The 26,170-nt window shown below is 37.1% G+C and overlaps 1 protein-coding gene and 1 long non-coding RNA gene across 3 annotated transcripts; both read left to right on the forward strand.

Annotated features, from left to right (window-relative positions):
• The first annotated feature begins 642 nt into the window (after positions 1 to 642).
• Positions 643 to 12,160, forward strand: LOC117400712 (gamma-soluble NSF attachment protein-like). 2 transcript variants are annotated; one of them, XR_009328409.1, is made up of 13 exons: positions 643 to 866; positions 1,926 to 1,993; positions 2,580 to 2,664; positions 2,776 to 2,793; positions 2,911 to 2,941; positions 3,353 to 3,462; positions 3,783 to 3,849; positions 4,051 to 4,121; positions 4,225 to 4,303; positions 4,945 to 5,024; positions 5,209 to 5,338; positions 8,800 to 8,941; positions 10,559 to 10,698. XR_009328409.1 is itself a non-coding variant. In XM_034000993.3 (12 exons), the coding sequence occupies exons 1-12, from the start codon at positions 811 to 813 to the stop codon at positions 10,691 to 10,693; spliced, it is 930 nt and encodes a 309-aa protein (XP_033856884.1). In that variant the 5' UTR covers positions 643 to 810; the 3' UTR covers positions 10,694 to 12,160. The 2 variants fall into 2 exon arrangements, 1 of the variants encoding a protein (XP_033856884.1); XM_034000993.3 differs by lacking the exon at positions 8,800 to 8,941 and having other exon boundaries at positions 10,559 to 12,160.
• A 7,685-nt stretch (positions 12,161 to 19,845) lies between these two features.
• LOC131736826 (uncharacterized) lies at positions 19,846 to 25,601 on the forward strand. The gene is made up of 3 exons (XR_009328410.1): positions 19,846 to 20,092; positions 23,006 to 23,140; positions 24,512 to 25,601. It is a non-coding gene; the product is annotated as an uncharacterized LOC131736826 (long non-coding RNA).
• Positions 25,602 to 26,170: the final 569 nt, after the last annotated feature.

Below are 26,170 nucleotides of genomic sequence, written 5' to 3' on the forward strand. Positions count from 1 at the left end.
ATGTAGCTTTCTTGCAGTCGTAATAAAACGTACTTGTTAATCTCGATAATAATCTGGTGATAACGTATACATTTTACAATAAATGGTAAAATGCTAAGTATATATATATATATATAGAGAGAGAGCGAGAGAGAGAGAGAGAGAGAGGTATAATAAAATACTTCTTTGAAAACTGCATGACAGGTGTGCTTTATGGAATTATTTCATTTGTTGTGACACCTATACATTTGAGCATTCATAATATATTATTTTAATAAACAATTCTCCTCTATTATTAGACGAGAAACGCAATGATTATTAATTTGATGCATTGTGATGTTATACAGGACTTTCAAAGACCTACGTGCATTAAACAAAACATTCATATTTTGGTATTTATACATTCATATATATATATATATATATATATATATATATATATATATATATATATATATATATATATATATATATATATATATATTTATATTCATCCATTGCCTAATTTTAAAGCAGGTATATTTTTCATATGTTTTACTTATCATTTTACCACATTACAATTCAATGTGTAGGTGTTGCAGCCAAAACAATAATTCGCAGTGCAACACATTTAAATACAGTACAGTACAGTATAGTATGTGTGTGAAAGAAATATAGGCGGCGGCGATGCGCAATGCAGCACCTCACGGGTACCCGTAGTCACAGCCAGTGAGGAAGTGTAGCCGCACTAATCTGACTGCATCTCTCTGAAACCGCATATACATTGGCATTGAAATAGGATATTTCCTTGTTGTTTGTTATAGAAAAGCAGAACCGCGGAACCGCGGAACCATGGCAGCCCAGAAGATAAACGAAGCCCACGAACATATCGCCAAAGCTGAAAAATAGTAAGCAACGCTACATTTTACTGGTTTATTATTTTTTGTTTACAAATTTATCTTGAACAACCTTTGCTGCTGCTCGTTCTTCTGCGCTGTCACCAGACGTGGCTATCATTAAACAGACAAACGCTTGCTATGTAAATAACATTTACACATTTTACAATTATAACACATTTTGTATTAATGACAACTAAGCGTTATATTAAAACTGTTCTCCGGTTTTTTTTTTTTGTTTGTTTGTTTTTGTATTTTAGTGAAAGGGGTTCTGTTAATAATGTCGAGTTCTGATTGGTTTAGAGACGTAATCGGTTGCGCACCAGTTGTAAAGGATTCTAGGAATTGTGGTTTCTTGCTTAATATTTTGCTTGTCCATATGAAAAAAAGACCTACAACTCCCAGAGAACAGCGTGACATGACTCAAAGCAGCTGATGTTTTGGGGGAGGGGGGTCTAGACGAAAGCCTTATTATTCTTTATTTAATTTTTTTTGATGTTGAAGGATTGTAATATTACAATCCAGTAATCTATTTAGGGATATGTTTCATACAATAAATTAGTTCTTTAAAGGAGAAAGATATACGATCAGAGTTATCAATACATGTTTCTCTGACCAGGAAGGCTTTAGATTACACAGACAGTTGGCCTAAGCTTATCATTATAATTCTTAGACCTGACTAATGCCCTTTAGTGAGTTATATGTAAAATATGAAAAGAGCTCAATTGTTTAGATTATGGATGTAACGATTCATTGTTTTGCTGAATTTACATGACATATCGAATTCATTGTGAATGCATACTTTCCTCTAATTTTCTTTATGTCTTTAAACAAAACAGTCCATTAAATGATCAGTTGATATTATTATTATTATTATTATTATTATTATTATTATTATTATTATTATGCACCATACAGACAACCTATCAGGACCATCCCATGTATCATGATACATATCACATCGCGACCTGAGTAGTCTATAGTTACACCTCTAGAAATTATATATAATATTGTTTATTTCTGTACCTAAATAATGTTTTCTGAACATCTTTTTTTCTTTTTCAACCACAGCTTAAAAACCAGTTTCATGAAGTGGAAACCCGACTATGACAGTGCAGCTTCAGAGTATGCAAAAGCAGGTCAGAAAACCTGACAAATTGATTTTGTGAAAGATTGCACATTATGTTTTTGTTAGGTAGACATATTATCATATTAGTGTTAACCTAGTACTAGACTATTTTGGACCAAAATATTGTAGTTACTGGTCCTTAGTGAATATTCTGTTAATCTCCACAACTCCAGTTCTATTAGACGTTTCTAGTTCTTTGGCACTTTGTGAGGAGCCTTCTTGGTGCTGTATCTTTACTTTGTGTGTTTTTTTTTTTTATCTACTATGATCACACAACGACCCTGGACACTCCATCTAAAACACATAGAAAAGTGTAACAAAGCACCGTGTAAAGCACAGAGGTTTAATAAAGCATATTTAAAAAACAACAACAACAAAAAAAAACTAGTTGCTGTTTTGGCACGTCTTAAGCTTTCCCAGTTCTTTCTTATTCATGGTTAATATTTGTAGTGTCTTTCACTACTTTACACAAAGAATTCTCTCTGGTGGTGACAACTATAGATTAGTCTGAAGCTGTTCTGACTGAACAAAGAAACATAACAAACTGTCCAATGTGTTTTGTTAAATATGACTTTTGTCTCTTCTCTTTTAAACAGCTGTTGCTTTTAAAAATGCAAAACAATTAGATCAAGCAAAAGAAGCCTACCTGAGTGAAGCCCAGGCACATACAGATAACAGAGCGTATCCTTTAAATACAGTTTAAAAACAGTGTGTTGTGTAAAATGTCATTGACTGTTATTCTGTATATTGTATTGTGTTGTTTGCCGTTATTTTCCTTAACGTCTTTTCCAGTCTTTTCCATGCTGCAAAGTAAGTATTACAATGTTGTTAGTTCTCAAATTACTGTATACAATAATTTATGAAATTTATTTTTGTGTGAAAGGTTAACCCCTTTTATCTCATATGTTTACATTTTATTTTTCACAGAGCAATTGAACAAGCTGGCATGATGTTAAAGGTTGGTGCTTTTGAATTACTGTTTGAAATGGGTAAATATAGGGTCCTCAGTGAGACCTTTTTAAAAGCACTGTGCCTTGGAGTGCAAGGTGAGTCATGCAAGCGTAGTTTTGACTGCTGCTTAAGCCAAGTTGCCTATCTTGACTGGAGACCCACAGGGATGCAATGGCCTGCAGTCCCACATTATTAAAGAGGAAGAGAGACTGGGGATAGTTTACCTCATTGCACTTCATGGGTTCAGGCAGACACTTACCAGGCTTGGCCCTTGCCTCCAGGCTTCATTGGCTTGGTAATATCCAATTGTTTTCTGAGATGAATCACATGTGTTTAAATTATTTAGTAAAACATACATTTAGCATTGCTAGCTATGTATGCTAAACCAAGATCAAGCTGTGTAATCTGTTCCTTGCAGGAGATGCAACGAATGCCTGAAGCAATTCAGTATATTGAGAAAGCAAGCATGATGTATGTGGAGAATGGTACACCAGACACTGCTGCAATGGCATTGGATCGGGCTGGCAAGTAAGTCAGAATGTAATTGTGTGACATACAGTATTCGGTTCCTGCTGTGTTTAGAAATCATTTAACATTTTCTTGGTTTTATGAGGCACTTGCTTAACACAATGTAACTGGAGATCATAACTTAGCCATGTTAGCAGCTTGGTAGAATATCTGGCAAAAATGTTTTTTCACAATTTGAACACTTACTAAGGGTGTAACTAACAACTTTGGAATAGTAAAATGCATACAAACCTGTTTGTGTTGATCCTGTACTAAATACATCAAATATTCATCAGAGACTAATTGGAGATGACCCCTAACCAAGTATTTTTCTGTTTCAGATTGATAGAGCCTGTAAACCTGGAAAAGGCAGTGGAACTTTATCAACAGGCTGCGTCTGTATTTGAAGTAAGTTCAGCCATATATTTACCACACTTACTCACAAGCATGCTAATTCATGGTTAACCTACAGATTTGCACTTCAGGAGAAATTTGTGTATAGAGTGTCAGAAGTTACTTATGTCTGTCCCTTACGTCCTTTGTGAAAAATAAAGGGTTTGGCTAGCATTATTTAAGACTGTTTCAGAACTCATGTGTTGTATTTTTTAGAATGAAGATCGTTTACGGCAGGCGGTGGAACTATTGGGAAAAGCCTCCCGACTGCTGGTCAGGGCTCGCAGGTAGAGCTTCCTTAAATTATCCATATTATTTTTTTTGGTTCTCTATACTGTAATGCTTAAATAAGTTCTGTATTTCCATAAATGTATTTTCTTATGTTTACAGATTTGATGAAGCTGCTGCATCCATACAGAAAGAGAAGGACATATATAAAGAAATAGAAAATTATCCTACATGCTTTAAGGTAAAGTAAAATCAAAACTGCTGCAGATTATAACAATAGCTTGACAATGTTCAAATCAATTGTAACCTTTTTAATGTGAATGGCTGGTTTCACAGTTTCTGATTAGCACGAACCCTGGACTACCTCATGTTACCTTAAGTAACACAGTCTGAGATTAGTGTTAGTCAGTGACTGCGAAACCAGACGTAGGAGGTTAATTCAGTTAATTCTTTGATGGGCAGGAAAAAGTGTTTGCAGAGCAAATGAGTAGCATTTTTTATTTGATTAACACATCATGAATGATGAATACAAATAAAAATGGATCCACTTCTGTTTATTTCCTTGCTAACAAAGTTACTACCTGTATAAAGTTTTATGTTATTGAAATAGATAAAATACATAGTTTAATTGTCTAATACTGAAGAGATCATAGAGGAATGCTGTTTTGCAATAAAAAACATGGATTTTTTTAATCGAAAGAGAAAAACACCTTTTTAAAGTTACAAAACTAAATGAACAACGTAAGGATACCTGGCAGCCTGTTTATTACATTCCTCAGATATTGTCAAGTGTATATAACATAACTAACATTTCGAAAACCTTTTTTTAAAAAGCATGTGATACTGCTTGATTTTATTACCTGTTGTATTTTCCTTTCGTAGAAAACAATTGCACAAGTGCTTGTTCACCTTCACAGAAATGACTTCGTTGCAGCAGACAGATGTGTCAGAGAAAGCTACAGGCAAGTAGCTTCTTCTTCTTCTACAGCAAATTAATATTTCTGGAGACATGGGTAAAGGGAAGGCATTAATCCAGTGGGTGGTGGTGGGGGGGGGGGGGGGCTTTCATGGGTTTTCTATAATTCAGCTGTAAATGTAGCACCACCGATACATTTTCAATTAAATATTATTACTTTTCCTTGTCAGTATCCCAGGGTTCAACAGCAGTGAAGACTGTGGTGCAATGGAGAAGCTTTTAGAAGGCTATGATCAGCAAGACGAGGACCAAGTGTATTCCGTGTGTAACTCTCCTCTAGTCAAGTACATGGACAATGACGTAAGTTTTGGAATTTCAAGACTGCTAAAGTTCCAGTAGAAAGGGGTAAGGGCAGTCTAGCTAATGCTGATTTTAAAAAACAAAACAAAGATTTATAATGGCTGGACATAAAGCCTGGTCCAGAATGTGTTAACACCAGAGCTACTGGAGTTATACACATACCTAGAACTACCATGAGCAGTTAATTTGACCGCCGTATTAAAAACAACGTAAATATTACAACAGAAGGACAAACAATCGGATATAAGTCGTAGTTTTATTCAGGCACATCATATAAAACATCTGCACAACCGAAACATTGTAAATAAATGAACATTTGAACAGAAATGGGTTTATATACAGACATATTATATAAAACGCAACTGCAAAAAACGATTTGAAAAGAAATACCGTTTTTGCTCGAGTATAAGTCGAGAAATTTAAACCCAAAACACAATCCTGAAGTTTGGGGGGAGGGGGGGTCGACTGATACACTAGCAAACATATGAGCTGATCTATCATTTATATTAAAAGCCTATATTTGCTGATTGCGATGACCGGCAGCAGCATGAACGCTATGGAGGGGCTTAATAATAATAGTAGTAATAATAATAATAATAATAATAATAATAATAATAATAATAATAACATTACCTTTTCTATTGCGTGACCCTGCAGCAAAGTGCTTCTGTGGGAAACAGCAGCACCTCCATTGTTGCCAGAGCAAATGCTTCTAATTTCTCTCAAATCAAAACACAGACATCTCAAAGTTTGGCGAAAACAATTCTGTGACATTGTCTGTATATAAAAAAATTAATCCCAGGTTTGTTTACATCCAGGAGCTGTCACGTAAAACACAGACGCAGTTTCATTGAATTAGTCAGAGCACACCACCCCCCACGTTCCATTGAAATACATACTTCCGTGTGGGCTAAGAAGGAAGGGGTGGGGCTTGTATACTAAAATAATACTATTGTAGGCTATACAAAAAAGAAAAAAAAAAAACAAAAACATGTACCGTATTGTAAAATGATGCATCTGGTGGTTCTAGGTAGAAGTGCTTAAAAAATTGTTATTTTTGAAAATCTGCTGCTCAAACAGCATCAGAATATCTAATACATATATTTAGGGGGGGGAAAAAATGAAACTCGAGTCTCGCCCTCAAAATGGGGGGGTCGACTTTTACACAAGGTCAACTTTTACTCTGTATATTATTTATATACAAAACTATACAACAAACATTTGAACATAAATGGGTTTATTTACAATCGCAACAGCACAACATGTTATCAAAGAAGCCTAAGTGTTTGCCCAATCCACACAGATGTTGCAGTGCACTTCCACACATTGCCTTTGTGCATTGGGCACAGCTATCAAGGGTCTTGTTACCATTGCATTTGGCACCCTGGCATTGTCGTCGCTTGCAGCTGGCACCAGGGTCACTACCTTCAGCTGCGGGTACCTGCTTTGCACTCTTGTTCTGTTCAAAATGCTTCTGGTGAAGTTCTTCGGCTAGCTGCAATATATAATTTCTTTGTTATTTTCTTGCCTGTACATTCGTTGTAAAGAATAAGAGTAGGGCAGCAGTGTGGAGTAGTGGTTAGGGCTCTGGACTCTTAACCAGAGGGTTGTGGGTTCAATACAATACATTGTAAAACACATAGATCACAGGAGATGACAGACAGACACATGCCTGATTTACAAAAGATAACTGCTTACGTAACAGACAGTAGACACTACAAAAGGCAGATTGAATTACAATAGACACTTTAGATTACAAGAAGCCATTCATGAAAGGGCTGCAGACTGATCTAATCACAGTTCAATACATCGCCGGCACAGTCCTGACTGATAAATACAAATAATAAAATAAAATACCGTATGTACTGTCTAAGCAAAATACAATTGTTTTCTATGTAACGGTAAATTTACCGGTCTGGTAGTTCTAGTGTAAAAGTGCATACTGTCAAATTAAATGATTCAGCTTGTCAGTTTATCCATAACCAATGTTCTCTTTTAAGCAATTACAGAAGAACCTATCATATCCGATCCTTTAAGATACAAAGCCATCTACATACTGATGGACCTCTGGCATGTTTCATTTACACATGTTGCTACCAATTGAATGGTGCAGATGGAAACTGATCAATGCACAATTTATTATGGGTCTACAGCAGTAAATTCAGTTCTTAGCAGGACAGAATGAATGTAGTTGCAGACAAAGCATTTGGGAATTCAGTTTTACTTTTTACATGCTGCTACTTCACGTAAAACAAACTGCCCAGTTGAACCATGTTCAATAAAAGAAAATAAGAAATCAAGGGATTCATATAATTCCTGAACAGTTAAAAAGATGAAATAAGATTTTTTTGCCAACCTCCAAAACCAATTTGTGTTTGTCTGTGCTGTTTTGTTGTTCTCGTTTTTTTAAAATGTCATTTCTGTCTCGGGTGCAAAAAAAACCCTGAGAGAGTACGGTAAAAACTGTTTGTGGCTGCTGTTTTGTAAATTGCCAAATACTGTATTACAGTGGTTTGTTTTGTAATTGATGTAACTTAAAAAGTGAGTAAGCAGATTTAAGAAAATGCGCAGACTCCATTTCTTCAATAAATGTTAGGGTTTTTAATATATGCAGGGAATCGGGTTCCTTCTCAGGCCCAAGAAAGGATTCCTTCTCAGGCCCAAGAAAGGATTCAAAGAAAGATTCAATGAACAAAAGGCACATTACATTTTTATAGCAAAGCCCAGATTGGGTTTCCCCTCCCCAGTCCTGGCCATGGGCCAATCGTGCAAAACTACAGCCGGCTGATTTATGGCTGTTTCAGGGTCCGTGTCCCATGTGACTAGTGTTGTGTACATAAGTGTGTGTGAGTTTTTGTGTGTGTGTAGCTTGTAGTGTGACTAACTCTGAACTCGCATTTGACCTTTCTGGCTTTTTGCTAATTTAGGCCAGATGTGTTCTCCAGGTGTCTGTAAAGCGCTGGAGTCCCTTCTGGTCCAATGCTCTGGTATCTCTTTAGAGTGAAGTCTCCATGACTCTCTTCCGTACTTGGGGTCCTGGCAGTCCAGTAGCACTGCTATTCATTGTCTGAAAAATCTTCTTAGAGCCTGGGCACCTTCCAGCCCATAGTGCTGTTATTTATTGCCTGCTTGTAGTCAAAGCTGGACAAGTAAGCTGTAGGCCCAGTCGGTGACTCTGGCCCTCATCAATTATCAGCAGTACGTGCATTTTGGAACTAGCAGTCTGCTATCTCCAATGTTAGTTGCTTTTCAGAAAATAAAGTATGTAGCTCTGCCAGTACACATGCATAGCAAACTGCTACGCAATACTTATTTAATGGTTAATTCATGTTCTCCAACAGTAATAATTCTCATTTTATATGTGTAGTATACATGCAGTCAGTGCTCCAGATAAGCTGTGTAATTGGTGTTTTACATAGTAAAAAAGATATGGATTACGTATGATATTTAATTCCATAAAGAATACGCATAGCAATTTTGCTGCACAGCTTGAGCAAGGAGCTGAGACAGAGGAAGCATGGAGAAGATAGCCTTTATCCTGCACTCAGAAAACGTGGAGGGACTGACCAAGCTGATATACAAGCTATGCTTCCATGAAACAACGTATTTTTTATTTATTTATTTTTCTTTCTTCCATCAATGCAGTATATTTCTGCATCGCCTAAAATTTTAAGATTGAGACATTAATACTTTTTTTTTAAATATTTGATTTAACATCATCTAATCCAAGAAACTACAAAATTATATTGCAAAAGTCTACCGGAAGCCATAATCGTGGTACAGTATTTCATGTTGGATTTCAAAATGTCACATTTTAAAAATGTTGTTAGTTTTTCGTCAAGTACACAGAAAACGGCAAAATGGTATGTAATTCAATATGTTATCCTAACATTATTCAGCAGGTTTCGTTCGACTTTATAAAGCAAAATGAGTTAATTCTGTAGGGTGATGCAAAACTTTTGGCCAGGTAATATTACAAAAAAAAAAAAAAAAAAAATGCTGGAGGAGCATCATACAGTTAATTCAACTTAAATAACACATACAGTATATGCCACTGGATTCCTCTTACTGTCTTCTACGAAAATAAAATAAATATGTGTTCCAGAATCAGGGTTTTTCTGTAATATAAAAAAAAAAAAAAATTCAGGACGAATCCAGATGGAGCATTTGATTAAATTTAAAGGATACATAAGGACCTTTTTATTTTATTGTGTTACATGTTCCCATGTGTTGCTAAAACTGTTTACTTTTTAGCAGTTTTTATAAGTAGTATCTCGGTTCATAACACTTGCTTTCCACCAGTGCTACTTAGCATGCGATTTAAAGAATAGTAGGGTTCTCAAAAATATAGCGTTACACATGCCCAACTGTTTAAATAACATACCTGAAGTTTTTATTTTTATTGTTAACATCCTGACAATGTTTTACACTTATAACTTTAAAGTCTGTTTCAAAGCTCTTTTCAAAATGTCCACTCTAGTGCACTGATGGTATAGGGATTATTGCCCACATTGTGAAACAGGTAACACAGCAAAAACAATGCATGAAGCAGTACGGAACAGAAAAGCCAAAGCACTTGTTATGTTTTTTTTTTATTTATTTTTATTATATATATATATATATATATATATATATATATATATATATATATATATAGTATATATATATAAAATATATAAATTGCTCTTCCTGCAGTGATTGAGAGCAGTGGTTCTCAATCCTGGTCCTCAGGGACCCCTGTGTGCTGGTTTTCATTTCAACTGAGCTCTCCATTACTAAACCAGACCCTTAATTGAACTGATCATTTGCTTAATTAGACCTTTTTAATTTTCAGCTCTTAAACAGAGCTGAAAATTAAAAAGGTCTAATTAAGCAAATGATCAGTGCTGTGGAAAGACAGCATTAGTGCTGTCTTTCCACAGTGTCTAAATTAGAGAGTAAATTACTCTGTGACCAAAAACTTATCTGGAGCGCTGCAGTTCTGTACTTTTGTGTTTTAGACACACTGCTGTACCTGACATTTTTAATTCTTCATTTATAAAGCAACTGCAATGTAGTAGGATAAGTGTCCCTGAGATATAATGTTTTCATGTGTCCGATTAACCCCTGGAACCAATTAAATCGTGTATGACAGGTTATACTGCACAATTGCATTGAAAAGTGAGGGCTGTATATTGTCTCACAAGGTCTGTAACTAAACCTCGACCTTATTTCTTGCAGTATGCCAAATTGGCTCTGAGTTTAAAGGTCCCAGGAGGAGGCACCAAGAAGAAATCTCCTGAAACTCCCAAGAATGGAGCTGGGGGCTCAAGGGTGGAGCAGGAAGATGATGAGTACTCTGGAGGACTCTGCTAATCCTGGACATGCCGTAATCTTTCAGATACTACCTTACATTAAGACATTAAGACAGACCAGCAACCACGTATTGGCAGAACCTTGAACGTCTCCTTAAGGTTAATCGCAGGCGAACACAGATATACACCACCACACATTTAAATATTATATATGAGAACATATTCATTTTTTGCTGTTCTGTGAGAAACATGATCAGATATTATATTAAAGCAAACCATGCTTGCCCATTGTGATTGAATAAAGGCATATACTCACCCTTATTAAACAAAAAATATATTGTGTAACACTTTTCTTTTGAATTGTGATAGCAATGTTATATCTCAAAAGAATGCTAATACCATAATAGTAACACTGGCTGCATACAGCCCTTGGTTGATACCTATTTAAATAATTGTATTGTTGAATTCCACTCAGTGCCAGGAAGCTCTTACTGTGAAAACAGCACAATTAATTCGTCCACGGATAACCATGGAGCTTGTGTTTCCTGGTAGCAGTTGTACACTTGATATTTGTTATTTGTTATATTTGTCATATCATTCAAGTTTTTGCCAATGCAGAGCCAAGAAAAGTAGTAAGCGGATTAGTGGCCAGCCATCAGTATTAATTACATTTTCCTCCTAAATTAATTAATTTGAGATTTTGAAATGTGTATCAAGTGAAAAACAAGGTCAGATGTAAACTTTCACAGGATACCCACAGGTGTTTTTGGTCTATCTGCCAAACCTGACAAACTGGATCCAGTATGTGCATCACAGTGAGCTATAAAAATACACTGAGCCCCAAAATTCACCATGTTAGCAGGGGTACTTTTTATTATTATGTTCATTATATGAAGCGCTTCATGGGCCTATGAAATGCATAGATTAGACGAGAAAGGAATATATATATATATATATATATATATATATATATATATATATATATATATATATATATATATATATATATATATATTTGGTTGCGTTTGTAGACACTAAAGGATTACTTTCCAAAGCAAGGGCACAAAGGTCATTGCAGTTGTGATTGTGCATGTATACACATACATACAAAAAATATAGGCGCTTCTCTAATGATCAAGGAAGCTGGCAGGGTCTTCCCTACACCTCCAATTTCATCACATTTGGCAGACGGGTCAAAATCAGTTACGTGTACACCCATTTTAGTTGACTGTTATCAATTCTAAATTACTGTCATTTAACCAAGAGAAAAGCCTGGTGTGAAAAAAAGGATACATTGTATTTGTACAGTCTGTAATTATCGTTGTATTTATTGTTTTAAAATGGTAATTTATTTTAGGTTAATAGAATGTCAAATGTTTAAGCCAACCTGGTAAATTATACAGTATTTATTAATGTGTAAATATTTGATAATAATGCATACAAAGAATATACAAGCGATGCAATATTGTTGATTAAGTGACCTTTTCCTTTTGTTTGTGGTGTGTAATAAAGTGTGCATTATAATGCACAGTATGTTTAAAGCTTCTTCAATCTATAATCCATTACATTCAAGGTGTAAGATTCCACCAGTTTAGTCAGGTAGGAGTCAGTTGAGGTCCAGTACACTTTCTTTTAGACACTTTGGGGCAGGGGGGCGGACGGACGACATCTCCTTTAATAGGTGTGATTGCTATTTTTTTTTTTTTTTTTTTTTTTTTTTAAATATAAAGAATTGTAAGTGATAGTGTATTAAAATGCTTAGATTGAGAGACCCTACCTCTTCTGATACCACAGTATCAGAAGAGGTAGGGTTAATTTATGTGAACCTCCATGGAAGTAACAGCCTACCACCAGAGGTTATGTAGTGAAATAATTACTATTTGAATGCCCGTATCTAAGGCAGAACCATAGACACTGTTAGTAAGTTGTTGCTGTTTGCGTGGTTTATTACACTGTCACAATTTTTTAAATACAAAATATCAAAAACTTTTTTTTTTTGTATTTAATGGCTTTGTAACGCGAATAAGGGATAGGGTTATCATGGCACAGTTCTGTAGGGGTAATAAGAAACACTAAGCTGTACATTGTGCCTCCTATTGCCCATAGGAACTAAATATTGCATACAAAAATGCAATATGTATTCAGACACAAATACATAAACAAAATATATACAGCAGTTCTTTCAAAATGTTTAAATTGGGTTCCATATCTGAATCTGGAGACGTTAACCCAAATGGCCACTATGGACAGTTTAGAAATTAGTCTTCATTAATGGTATGTTACCACTGTCTGGTTAATCCTTCCAGTAAAACCCTGGTAGCATAAGCACAGCATAAAGTGTAATTGTTCTGTGATGAAGTACTGAGACATTTCCAAAATCATTTATGTAATCATTTTACGTGGTGGTTTATTTTTATGTTTAATATATATATATATATATATATATATATATATATATATATATATATATATAGGAGGCTGTATGGTCCAGTGGTTAAAGAAAAGTGCTTGTAACCAAGGGATCCCCAGTTCAAATCCCACCTCAGCCACTGACTCATTGTGTGACCCTGAGCAAGTCACTTAACCTCCTTGTGCTCCGTCTTTCGGGTGAGATGTAATTGTAAGTGACTGCAGCTGATGCATAGTTCACACACCCTAGTCTCTGTAAGTCGCCTTGGATAAAGGTGTCTGCTAAATAAACAAATTATATATATATATATATATATATATATATATATATACAGACGTGCTCAAATTTGTTGGTACCCCTCCACAAAAAACGAAGAATGCACAATTTTCTCTGAAATAACTTGAAACTGACAAAAGTAATTGGCATCCACCATTGTTTATTCCATATTTAATAGAAATCAAACTTTGCTTTTGATTTTTTATTCAACATAATATTGTAAATAATAAAACAAATGAAAATGGCATGGACAGAAATGATGGGACCACTAACCTAATATTTTGTTGCACAACCTTTAGAGGCAATCAGTACAATCAAACGTTTTCTGTAGCTCTCAATGAGACTTCTGCACCTGTTAACAGGTAGTTTGGCCCACTCTTCCTGAGCAAACTGCTCCAGCTGTCTCAGGTTTGATGGGTGCCTTCTCCAGACTGCAAGTTTCAGCTCTTTCCATAGGTGTTCGATTAGATTCAGATCAGGACTCGTAGAAGGCCACTTCAGAATAGTCCAATGTTTTGTTCTTACCCATTCTTGGGTGCTTTTAGCTGTGTGTTTTGGGTCATTATCCTGTTGGAGGACCCATGACCTGCGACTGAGACAGAGCTTTCTGACACTGGGCAGTACGTTTCGCTCCAGAATGCCTTGATAGTGTTGAGATTTCATTGTGCCCTGCACAGATTCAAGGCACCCTGTGCCAGGCGCAGCAAAGCAGCCCCAAAACATAACCGAGCCTCCTCCATGTTTCACTGTAGGTATGGTGTTCTTTTCTTTGAAATCTTCATTTTTTTGTCTGTGAACATAGAGCTGATGTGACTTGCCAAAAAGCTCCAGTTTTGACTCATCTGTCCAAAGGACATTCTCCCAGAAGGATTGTGGCTTGTCAATATGCATTTTAGCAAATTCCAGTCTGGCTTTTTTATGTTTTTCTGTCAAAAGTGGAGTCCTCCTGGGTCTTCTTCCATGGAGCCCACTTTCGCTCAAAAAGCGACGGATGGTGCGATCAGAAACTGACGTACCTTCACCTTGGAGTTCATCTTGTATCTCTTTGGCAGTTATCCTTGGTTATCCTTTTTCTACCATTCGCACTATCCTTCTGTTCAATCTGGGGTCGATTTTCCTCTTGCGGCCGTGCCCAGGGAGGCTGGCTACAGTTCCATGGACCTTAAACTTATTAATAATATTTGCAACTGTTGTCACAGGAACATCAAGCTGCTTGGAGATGGTCTTGTAACCTTTACCATGCTTGTCTATTATTTTCTTTCTGATCTCCTCAGACAACTCTCTCCTTTGCTTTCTCTGGTCCATGTTCAGTGTGGTGCACACAATGATACCAAACAGCACAGTGACTACTTTTCTCCATTTAAATAGGCTGAATGACTGATTACAAGATTGGAGACATGTGTGATACTAATTAAAGAAACTAATTAGTTTGAAATATCACTATAATCCAGTTATTTATTATCTTTTCTAAGGGGTACCAACAAATGTGTCCAGGCCATTTTAGAATATCTTTGTAGAATAAGCAATAATTCATCTCTTTTCACAGCTTCTTTGCTTTATTCTATGACATACCAAAGGCATGCAAGTATACATGATAAAATAGCTTTTAATTTCATCACTTTTCAGGAGGAATGAAGCATTATTTCAATGAGCTGTAAGGGTACCAACAAATTTGAGCACATCTGTATATATATATATATATATATATATATATATATATATATATAAATTTATAAAAGTATGTTTATATAAACTTCCACAATAAGGATATGATCGTTAATACATGCAAGTCCTGATGATTGTAAAATGCTTAAATAAGGACAATTGCAGTTAAATAGCCTATCAGTTAAAAACGTCTAAGGAAGTGATGCCTGTTTACTTAGCTTCAGTCTCTCAGTGCAAACCATGTAAACCAACTTCAATCGGCTAGGATGTATTTATATTGTATTTTTATTTGCATCCAAAGAATATACAAGCGATGCAATATTGTTGATTAAGTTACCTTTTCCTGTTGTTTGTGGTGTGTAATAAAGTGTGCATTACAAAATGTACAAGTGGGTAAGAAAAACTAGTTGGGAAATGTGATGTGATAAATTGCTTTCTTCTGAACTAAAAAATGAAGTAAAATGTAAATGTGGCTTGTGCTAAATATGCTTGCAGTGATTGGTGTTATTTATTTGTAACAAAGCACCTTTATTTAGATTTGTAAATGTTCTGTATAGAAAATAAAATGTCAAAAACACATATCGGCAGTATTTTATTAATGACTCCACAACAGTGAAAAAGAACAAGTCACAATCACACTCCAGTAGACAGATTGTGAAAAGGAAAATATAATGGTAACAAAACTAGTAACAATACTGAGTCGATGGGGACATGGCAAGCAGATGTGGCTGCAAGGTACACTTTCAACGTAGAGGGGGATTTACCCGCCTCTAGTAGTTCTTGCAGAAACTGTAAAATAACTGCTATAGGGTAATACATGGGATCATGGCCTCCGGTCATGCACCAGTTTTGAAAATATTTCCACTTACAGGCATACAGCTTCGGAGGAAGAACCACGGGGCAATGGGTCATCTATGCCATGCCAAAGAGGTCAACCTGGGCTTCCCTGAAGCGTTCCCAAATGCGCTGCACCACCTGAGGGTGCAGTCACCATTCTGACAGATGAGGACCCTCCCTGGAGAGGAGGTACGTCGCCCAGTTCACCACACCCGGGAGATGTACAGCCCAAAGGGACAGTAGGTGCCTCTGTGCCCAGATCAGTAGCCAAAAGGCTCTAGCGCATTTATGTGCAGGGACGTCCAGTGGCCCAACCAGGATCTGCGGACTCCTCTTCTTGCCCAGACCACCACCCCCAACTGGAGTTGGATGCGTCTGTCATCACCACATGATGGTTGTAAATAACTCCCATCCTTACGCCTTCGCTCAGGTGAGGGGCTTGCCTCCACCAGCGTAGCACATTCCAGCACAGACGAGACACTGTCAGACGACGGTGTCTGTCGTGCTTGGGGTGTAGCCGAAAGGTATTGAGCCACTCTTGAAGCGGGTGCATGTGAAGTAACCCCAGCTGAATGGCTGAGGACGCTGCAGCCATCAGACCCAGTAGTTTCTGGCACAACACTAATTGTACTGTGGACCCTGGATGAAACTGGGTCAGGCAGTTGCGAATAGCAGCTACCCCGTCGTCCGACAGGTAGGCTCGCTTTGCAACGGAATCCAGCCGGAGACCCAAATAGACCGTACTCTGCACCGGTGTTAATTGGCTTTTTGCATTGTTGAGGGTGAGACCCAGTCTCGACAGATGCACCGTCACAATCGCTGTGTGGACCACTGCTCCTTCCTGGGACTGGGAACAAATCAGCCAGTCGTCCAGGTAATTCATCACCCTGATCCCTTACAGCCGCAAGGGAGCTAGGATGGCATCCATGCACTTTGAAAATGTGCGGGGGGCTAAGGAGAGGCCAAATGGTAGCACAGAGAACTCGAAGATGCTCCCCTGAAAGGCGAAGCGGAGATATTTCCTGTGCACTGGACGGATAGGAATGTGAAATGAGAAAGTCCTTCAGTTCCACTGTCGCCTGGACGGACAGACTGGAGGATGTGGCGTTGTGTGACCATCTGGAACCGCCTCTCCCTCAAGAACCCATTGAGGTGTCTCAGGTCTGCCTAATTTTTTGGCGTCAAGAAATACCTCGAGTAGAACCCCTCTCTCAGAGGTGTGTTCTACGAGACGGATGGCTTGTTTTTGAAGTAGTGTTTCTACCTCTTGTTTGAGGGCCAAGACCTGGAGAGGGTCTTTCACAGATGTGACCATGATCCCTTGGAAGGGAGGAGGTCCCGAGTAGAATTGCAGTGCGTAGCTGGTGTGTACGGTGGCGAGCACCCCGGAGTCTGAGGTGCAACTGCGCCAGTAGTGCAGATGGTGTTGTGCGAACGAGTGGGTCTGAGGCCGCAAGCCTTCAGGGCCCCTGCTGGGGCTGTTGAGGCTGGGGAGGAGGCTGCCTGGGGCGGTTCCTCTGGAACTGTCTCCCTGGGCGCTGGTGCACTGGGGCTCCACGTACAGTGTATCCCCGTCCTTGCTGATGGACCCTTGTGTTTGCTGCCGCGGAGGCCCAGAGGCGGTGTGTTTTCTTCTTTTTCTGTCTGTTTTTCTCCCTTCTCCAGGTCCGCTGCAAGCTACGCACTGTTCCTGGTTGTGTGACTGCAAGCAGCCCAGACATAACTAACAAATCTCCATGATTTTGCTTATTGCTTTCCCAATCATCTTGAATGACCTATACCTACACCTTTTATATGATGGAAGTGAAAAGTATCAAAAGAGTGCTAATTAACAATACTTTGCTGAAATTAGTATGTGTTCTTCAACCAAGTAGCCAAAGCACAGCGAGCTCGGGAGACATCTTCCAGCTTGCAATGCTTTCCCCACAGATTGTTTTCGAAAATATTCTGGCTAGCCTAGACATTAAATTTATGCAGTACCAAGTGACTGACTTAACGGATCATGGATAGGATATGGCAGCTTATAAATACTGGCACAAAAGTGTGTTCTTGTCTACACTTAGTGGAGAGCCACGATTTCCTACACTTGCCAAGTTTGTTATTAATATGCTGGCTTTGCTACACAGTACTGCAGAATTGGAGTGAGTTTCTCAGGTGAACCTTGTAAAAACAGATGTATGAAATCAACTGTACAGACATTCTGGATTGAATTCTGACTATCAAGAATCTGTTAAAAACAGCACCAGCTTCAGACCAACGTAAATGATCCAGTCTGCAAATGTGTCTATGTATGACCATAAGAAGTAAATAAGACCTAAAGAAATGCAAGTGCATAAAAAATAGCCTATTTTATAATGTCGTATTGTTTCAGATTTTTTTTTTTTTAATTGGTAAAAAAAGTGTCAGTAAACAAAATTGCAAGGTTGGCAACCCTGTTCACACTACTTCTCCAACTATGTTACCTAAAGTTGGAACTTATCGGGGTCTCTGAAACTAGTATTTTTGTTGAATTAAATTTGAATTATAGGGTTTTCTCAAAGACTTGGTTTCAGGCTACAGTTCTGCACTTGTAAGGCACAAACATTGGGAGTTGGTGCCCATGATCATGTGACAATGTACCACCACAGCTAAGCAGGTTGCTTATGGATCCATAAATGCAAGGGGGCACTGTACATAAAATAATTCTTATAGATGTGCTATTCTTGACATCACATTGCAACAGAGTAATGACTAACCACTTGCTGCTAGTGAAATGCAAGAATTCTTACAGCAGGCACACATGTGTGCCATTTCTCTTGCATTACAGCATACAGAATAGCTGTTTGGATCTTGGACAAGTTCTGGTATGCTTCATCCAATAAAGGTGTTCCACATGGAGTGCAGGATGTGCCCTATAGTCTGGACGTCGCGAGTTCGAGTCCAGGTTATTCCTTTGCCGACCAAGGATGGGAGCTTCCAGGGGGCGGTGCTTAATTGGCCAAGCACCGCCCGGGGGGAGGGAGGGTTAGGTTGGCCAGGGAGTCCTCGGCTCACCGCGCACCAGCGACCCCTGTAGTCTGGCCGGGCGCCTGCGGGCTTGCCTGTAAGCTGCACGAGAGCTGCGCTGCCCTCAGACGCTGTAGCTCTGAGGCGGCTGCACGGTGAGTCCGCAGTGTGAAAAAAAGCGGTCGGCTGACGGCACACGCTTCAGAGGACAGCATGTGTTCGTCTTTGCCCTCCAGAGTCAGCGCAGGGGTGGCAGTGGTGAGCTGAGCCTAAAAATAATTGGCCATTCCAAATTGGGGAGAAAATTATAAAAAATAATTGGCAAGGACTAAATTAAAAAAAAAAAAAAGTTCTGGTATGGTGCATTCTAGGCTGTAACAGCAATCAGGAAATTTAAAGAGAACGTCTAGCTAACTTTTGTTGTATATATATATATATATATATATATATATATATATATATATATATATATATATATATATATATATATACAGAACCTTGTCTCCTAATAGTTAATTAATTCCTTGTGTGCTTGCGTCATTTATTTTACACTTTGCAGGCTGTAATAAATTTAAGGCGATGTCCTCTAGAAAACATACCTTGGCAGTCTTATTTACAAAAGCAATTCTCAAACCTCAAGCCCATACTATCAGGTTGTACATCTACAGTAGCATCTGCACTTGATCCATTGTGAGGTCTGGGGCTTGGAAACCACTTACTGTACATATCAGTCTATTAGTGTGCAACAGAATGCTTTATATAAACTCCATACAAAAACTTTTTGGATGGGCTTTATTTCTACTACTGCTTTAAATAATTATATATTGTAACACAGTTACATTGAATTGAAAGCTGTAAATGAGAAAAGCAACAAAATAATAAATAAAGTGTAATACCCCTTTAAGAGGAGCCATTGGGCTCCAGTACCTTTCCGTTCCGCCTCCAGGTCTATCCACAGGTGGCCAAATTATTAGGAAAACCTGTTTTTTTTTCACTTTTTTTCCTTTATTAAGGTCAGGGGTGGGTGTGTGTTTGTTCTGTGTTTGGTAAAAAGAGTTAGGTTTCTGGCTTCTCTGATTTTAACCAAACTTATCTACTAAATAAAAGGTTATAAGGTCCTTTTAGGAAAAAGAAAGTATTAAAAGTACTAAAAACACATTTTAAAGAATAGTTTAATATATTACAAATATATTTTATTTTGTTTGTTTTTTGTTGGAGTTTCCTGATTTTATTTTGGATTTGCAGCAACACCAAGGACTTTCTACATTAACAGCTTCATCAGACCTGGTGAGATCAAACCTATCTTTTTTTCTAGATTTTGGATTATTTTTGTTTTTTTTGTTTTTCTATTTGAGGAGCTACAGCAACTTGACTATTCTGTTTGGGACTGTGTGTATATTTGTGGGGTGTTTGGTTTGGGGTTATTTTTGGTCACTTGTAATTGTATCTACATCGTTAATGTTTCTGTACAATACACTTGTTTGTTGGTTAATTGAACTGGGTCCAGAATCTATTTATTTTTCTGACAGTATTCCATAAATTTTGGGAAACCGTTACAGAATTTGGTGGCCCGTACGGGGAACCAGTTGATGCAAGTATTCAATATAACAGGTGTGTTGTTCAGATATGGCTACTGGTGGGCCAGATACCCTTGAACTACAGTCCTTTCAATTGCCATTAGATTTTACAGCTGATCAATTTGTAACTCGTAGAGATCCAGCGCGTGATCTTGTGACTAGCTTGGATGATTTGTATATTACTGACCCTGAGCCTGAAATTAATAATGACCTTGAACCAGATCTGCCTACTCCGCCTACTGAAGCAGATTTGCATAGCATGCTTGATTTACCCAGTATTCGTGATATCTGTGATCAACTTAATTCTCGATTAAGTAGTGTTGAGACTGAAGTAAAAGCCCTAAATATTAGTTCTATCAGACAAGATGATTTGCTTACAATATATACAGTTGTAGTCAAAAGTTTACATACCCCAATGGAAATTTATAATTTCTTGACATTTCTCGAAAACAAAAAAATTTTGGAAACATCTTTTGTAGCAAAAGTTTTGCTTTTGTGGATGAGGGAAAAAAAAGTCACAAGAATTTTTTTTTTTTTTTCTGCAAAACACCAAAAATGTTAATTCAAAAGTAATCATACCCTGACAAGGAAAATGTAATTAATATCTAGTTGAGGCACCTTTAGCAATAATAACCTCTTTTAAACAATTAGGATATTTGTCAATGAGCTTTTGGCATGATTCTTTAGTGATTTTTGACCATTCTTCAACGCAAAATTGTTCCAGTTCATTCAAATTCCGAGGATTTCTCTTGTGCACAGCCTTCTTCAACTCATACCAAATATTATCAATCGGCTTTAGATCAGGACTTTGACTAGGCCATTCCAGAACCTTGATTTTATTCTTCTTTAACCATTCTGAAGTAGATTTTGATGTGTGCTTTGGATCATTGTTGTATTGGAACATCCAGTTGCTCTTTAAACCAAGTTTTGTAGCAGAGGGTTTCAGATGATTGGCCAATATCTTCTGTTATAAAATGGGTCTTTTAAATACCTGATTCGTCAAAACAGGTCACATGGGAGTGTGAATATTACAGCATATTAGTTACAGCGTGTTCGTTACAGCGTGTTCACAGTTGTATGTAGCAAATGAACATACAAGTTCAACCAACAGTGGCTAAAAGATTTTCCCTGGCTCAAGTCTGACAATGTTAAAAGAAAAATCCATGTTGTGCATGTTTTGTCAGGATGTCGGGGAACTGATGGCAAGCAAGACTGCATTTTTAACAAGGAGTCAGGAGTTCAAACGTGAAAATATAACACAGTGCTTCAAAACAGCACTCAATGTGCGGAGAGGCATACATCCAAAAAGTCAGCCAGACCATCCCGCTGCAAGTAGCACATTCTGTGGAAGATGCTGCCACGCAGTTAAGTTGTGGGAACAAGTTGTCCATTATAATTTTGTTGAAGCAAAAGTATTGAACTGCACAAGTGTTATGTAAGAAAGGAAAGAAAAAAAAAAGATGTGTAGATATTCAACAATCAATTTGAGCAAAATTGTTTTTTTTTTTGTGTGCCCCAACATTTTTCACTGCACGCCTATATTTTTTAGCTTAGTCACAGATGTGCCTAAAAAAAAATTTAGCATAGAGCCCTGCCTACACCAGGTTTCAAGACTCAGATGAAAAATGCTGGTAAAAAATGCTACCTATGCTTAATATTAAAAATGCTTTGATTGTGAGTTTGTTACGTTTTTGTTGTTGTGGTTGTTTTGTTTTATTATTGCTATCTTACGTATTGGACACTATTTTGATCTAATTTACAAGTTCCATTTAATTCTACGTTTTTTTGGAGAATGCAGTGTAGTGAATAGAGCGCTCTGGGTCCCAGATTTGATTCTGATCTTTACCAATTTGTGGTGCAACATAAAATCTAATGCTGCTGAACAGTGTGCTGGCACAACATTCCAGCTGATCAGAAGGCATAACTGATTATTATTATCTCAAGGGAATAGCAACAGGGAAGTATCATGCAGGGCTGCTGACTAATAGTGAGAACTGGGATGTGTGAAAGCCGGCGTCTGCAAATTTAACAAGTTTGCATACTATACCAGAACCTAAGTCATTAATGTAGCTTAGGAAGAGCAGAAGACCTTATACTGATCCCAGTGGTACTCCACTGGTTACCTCAATCCATTTTGAGGTTTCTCAGTACTTTCTGTTTTCTACATGTTAACATAACATGAATCGTTTTAGATGCCAGCTTCATATTTCCGGTATTTCTTTATGTTGCAGTACCCTTCATTTGGATTTGTGACCTAATGGCTTTCTTATTGTGGTCATGTGACTTCGTTTTGAGGATGATAAAGATATTGGCTTTAATTTGCTACACTTCTTTATTCTATGATTCTCTACATCAAGTCGAATTGTATCGTATCGTACAAAGCCATTATGGTGATAAAGTGAACCTTATATTTGTTGCATGAATAACAAACACGTGAAGTGTCCTTGTAAGTAATCTATCCTAGTTCAAAGGATTTTGTCAGGGTACACATGCTGACTGTCAGTTATTAGTTACATTTATGCAGTGGTTAAAAAAATAAATCCTTTACAAAAAGTTTCAAAGTGAGATTTTTCTTATGTCAGAATTCACTTGTAATAATTTGTTTATTTTTCCTTTTTTATAGGATAGAAATAATGCCCAGTGTTCCTGTGCTGGCTTGTTTGAAGCTGCTCACATGGGATTTGACTGGTCTGGAGTATGGATACATGTGGCTTTTCCAGCTTACAGTGTGAGTTAAACAGGACCTGCATTAAATATGGTAGGTGATGACAACTTTGATACTGCATCCAAAATATTTAATATACATTTACATTATTTATAATAATACATACATACATACATATATTGTTTTATAAATAATGCAGGTATTGCTTTGTTTCCACTTAAAGAGTAAGTAGTGGGGTTCCGAAAAATATAGCGTTATACGTCCCCACGTGTTGCTACAACTGTTTAAATAACGTTCCTGTCATTTTTCTTTTCATTGTTAACATCCTGACAACTTTTTACACTTCTAACTTTAAAGTCTGTTTCAAAGCTCTTTTCAAAATGTCTTTGGGCTTGAGATCTGTCCTCTAAATCAGGGTTCCCCAATACTAGTCCTGGGGATCCACTGTGTCTTCTGGTTTTAATTCCAACTGAATTATCAATTACTTAATTGAACTATTCATTAACATAATTATACCCTTTTCATTGGTTTTAGCTTTTAAACAGTTGGAGATTTCAAGTTAACTATACAATTTTATATGTAACTTGAAATCAGCAACTTTTTAGGAGCCGAGAACAATTTAAAAAGGTATAATTAAGCACATTATTAGTTTAGTTTTGGAGGGTGTGCAACTTGCCATCGGATGGATAAAAATGGCTGCCTATTAGAGGGATAAAAACAGGAACTCACTGCAGACTTTGTGGCAAAGTACAGTGTGCAGATAGGGTGCTGATCAGATGTATGCTGAGGCTGGCAGTGTTTGTAGCTACCATTTGTACTCTCATACATTGCCAGTACATCTCATGACAGTTTCCTGTTTGGAATATGGCAAAGGTCTCCTACTATGTCTATAGCTTTTAAAATCAAAAGTTTATTCATTCACTGGTACATTGTTCAGTGAAAATGACTTTTTAAAATTAAATTATATGACCTTCTGCTGTAAGAGCTTAGCACATGAAATCTGCAAGATGTCTCACAGTTTTGGGGGATCATTTTTCTGCCAACAACTTCAGGGAGAGATTGAACTTGTTATTTAGGTAGGGTTCACCTTGCCCAGAGATTTCAAGTTAAAGTTCATTTTAAGTTAATTGCAACCGGAGAAGTCAAGGGAAGTGCAACTCTGAATATCCTGGAAAGAACAAATCAACATCAATACTTAGAAATTGGTGCTCGATGATTGTGACTATACATTCATTACTGCTCTTATTGGAGTTGACGATTATTTCCAGCTTTATACATAAGCAAAGTACAACATTTCATTATTGTTGGTGTCTAAATATATATATATAGTTTAGATTATTTCCATAAATAATGGTTTAGTGTCTCTGACTGTAAATTACAGTATTTTTTTATTTCTGATTGCCTGGAGAGCTTCAATATGTGCAGTATAGTGTGCTGATATATGCTGCTGTTCACCTGTTTCAGGGAGAGAGAGCCACAGATTATAGAGTAGCCTTACTCTTGGCACTGTTTGGCTAGCTGCAGCTAGTCTCCCCCCTGGGTTCTGATGTAGACAGGAAATCAGAGGATGGTGAGCTGACAGGAAAAGCACTCAAAAGGAGGAGAGTGGTGTAGCCCCCAGGAAGTCTGCATCACGTGTCACGCAGCCGATGTGCAATCCTTCGAGTGACAAGAAGTTAAATATGTATACATTCAAATGAAATAATTTTCAGCGGTCAGATTATTGCCAAATACTAAGTCATTGCTGACACATCTACCTCTATTTTAATTTTTTTTTTAATGGTCTTCTCGGGAAATCAACTGATAAAATGTATCCACAACACATGCATCAGGCATTTGTAAAAGCCATAAAACTTCATTTTTTTATCATTGAAACCTTGTATTATTATTATTATTATTATTATTATTATTATTATTATTATTATTATTATAAGTAGTAGTAGTAGTCATAGTAGTAATAATAATAAACAGCTTTACTTTGTGTCTATTCCCATGATTTATTTATTTGTTGATTTAAATTAAAATGATCTTTTACTGTTAAAATACTCAAAGCAATACAGTATTTGGCAATTTACAGCCAGCATTCTAAAAACAGTTCTTACTGTGCTTTTCATCCATTCCAAAGTAATCTGACAGTTTTAACTAATTGCGACCTGAGACAGAAATGGTGTTTAAGAAAACAACAAAAAAGCATGCACACAAACTGGCTTTGGTGGTCAGCGAAAAAATCTTGTTTCAGCTTTTTAAGGGTACAGTAATTATTTATTTGTTTTCTTATTTTCTTTTATTGAACATCATTAAACTGGTTAGTTTGTTTTATGTGAAGTGACAGCATGTCAAAAGTGAACTGTGACAGTCAAGTCAAACCCGTAGGATCTGTATAAACGGAGTGATACACGCCGCTGTACCACTTCCAACAGTATTATTATTTACAGGTTGTTGCCATAAGGCTCTGGACATTATAAACAATAATAAACACCCTTGCACCTGTACCATACGTTTCTGTGTGATTATTCCACTCTGCACTGCACTCACCTGCACGTAGTTACCACTTTGCCACATGAACCCATAATAAAATGTGCACTGATAAGTTTCCATCTGTACCGTTTAGTTGGTAGCAACATGGGTAAATGACACAAGCCAGAGGTCTATCAGTTAATAGAGGGTATTGTAAATAAGATCAGATATGATAGCTTCTACAGTATTAATAAGTAGTGTCTGTTTATTTATTTATTTTTACATTTTGTTTGTGTGCAATGATGAAATACAATTTTTTTATTTAAGTTTCTGAAGTGTAAAAACTAAGTTTTGTGAATCTCTGGCTTTGGGACAGCAGCTCTGAAAACAATCCAGTGTTCTCAGAGGGTTAGAATGCTAACCCATAATCTGATCAGAGGTTGTAAAGGAGCTAAACTGATTCAGTTTATTTATTCAGAATAACAAAGTGTCATGCATATATGGTTGGAAAATTCACAAAATGTACAACAGACACATTGGTAAAATGATCTTATTGACCACAAATGCAGAAGGTACAAAACTGTTTCTTTTTTAAAACTGTTCTAGACTGTCAGCAAAACCGTCGACAATCTAGAACTGTTTAATTAACCTCAAACAAATGAACGA

This window comes from Acipenser ruthenus, chromosome 4, assembly GCF_902713425.1.
Source record: "Acipenser ruthenus chromosome 4, fAciRut3.2 maternal haplotype, whole genome shotgun sequence".
Classification (NCBI taxonomy): Eukaryota; Metazoa; Chordata; class Actinopteri; order Acipenseriformes; family Acipenseridae; genus Acipenser; species Acipenser ruthenus.

What these genes read in the sequence shown, in the direction of transcription:
- LOC117400712 (XM_034000993.3), top strand. Translation starts at nt 811, where the DNA reads ATGGCAGCCCAGAAGATAAACGAAGCCCACGAACATATCGCCAAAGCT. An exon ending in GCATTGGATCGGGCTGGCAA is followed by an intron (nt 3,463 to 3,782) that starts GTAAGTCAGAAT and finishes TTTCTGTTTCAG; the next exon opens with ATTGATAGAGCCTGTAAACC. An exon ending in ATTATCCTACATGCTTTAAG is followed by an intron (nt 4,304 to 4,944) that starts GTAAAGTAAAAT and finishes TTCCTTTCGTAG; the next exon opens with AAAACAATTGCACAAGTGCT.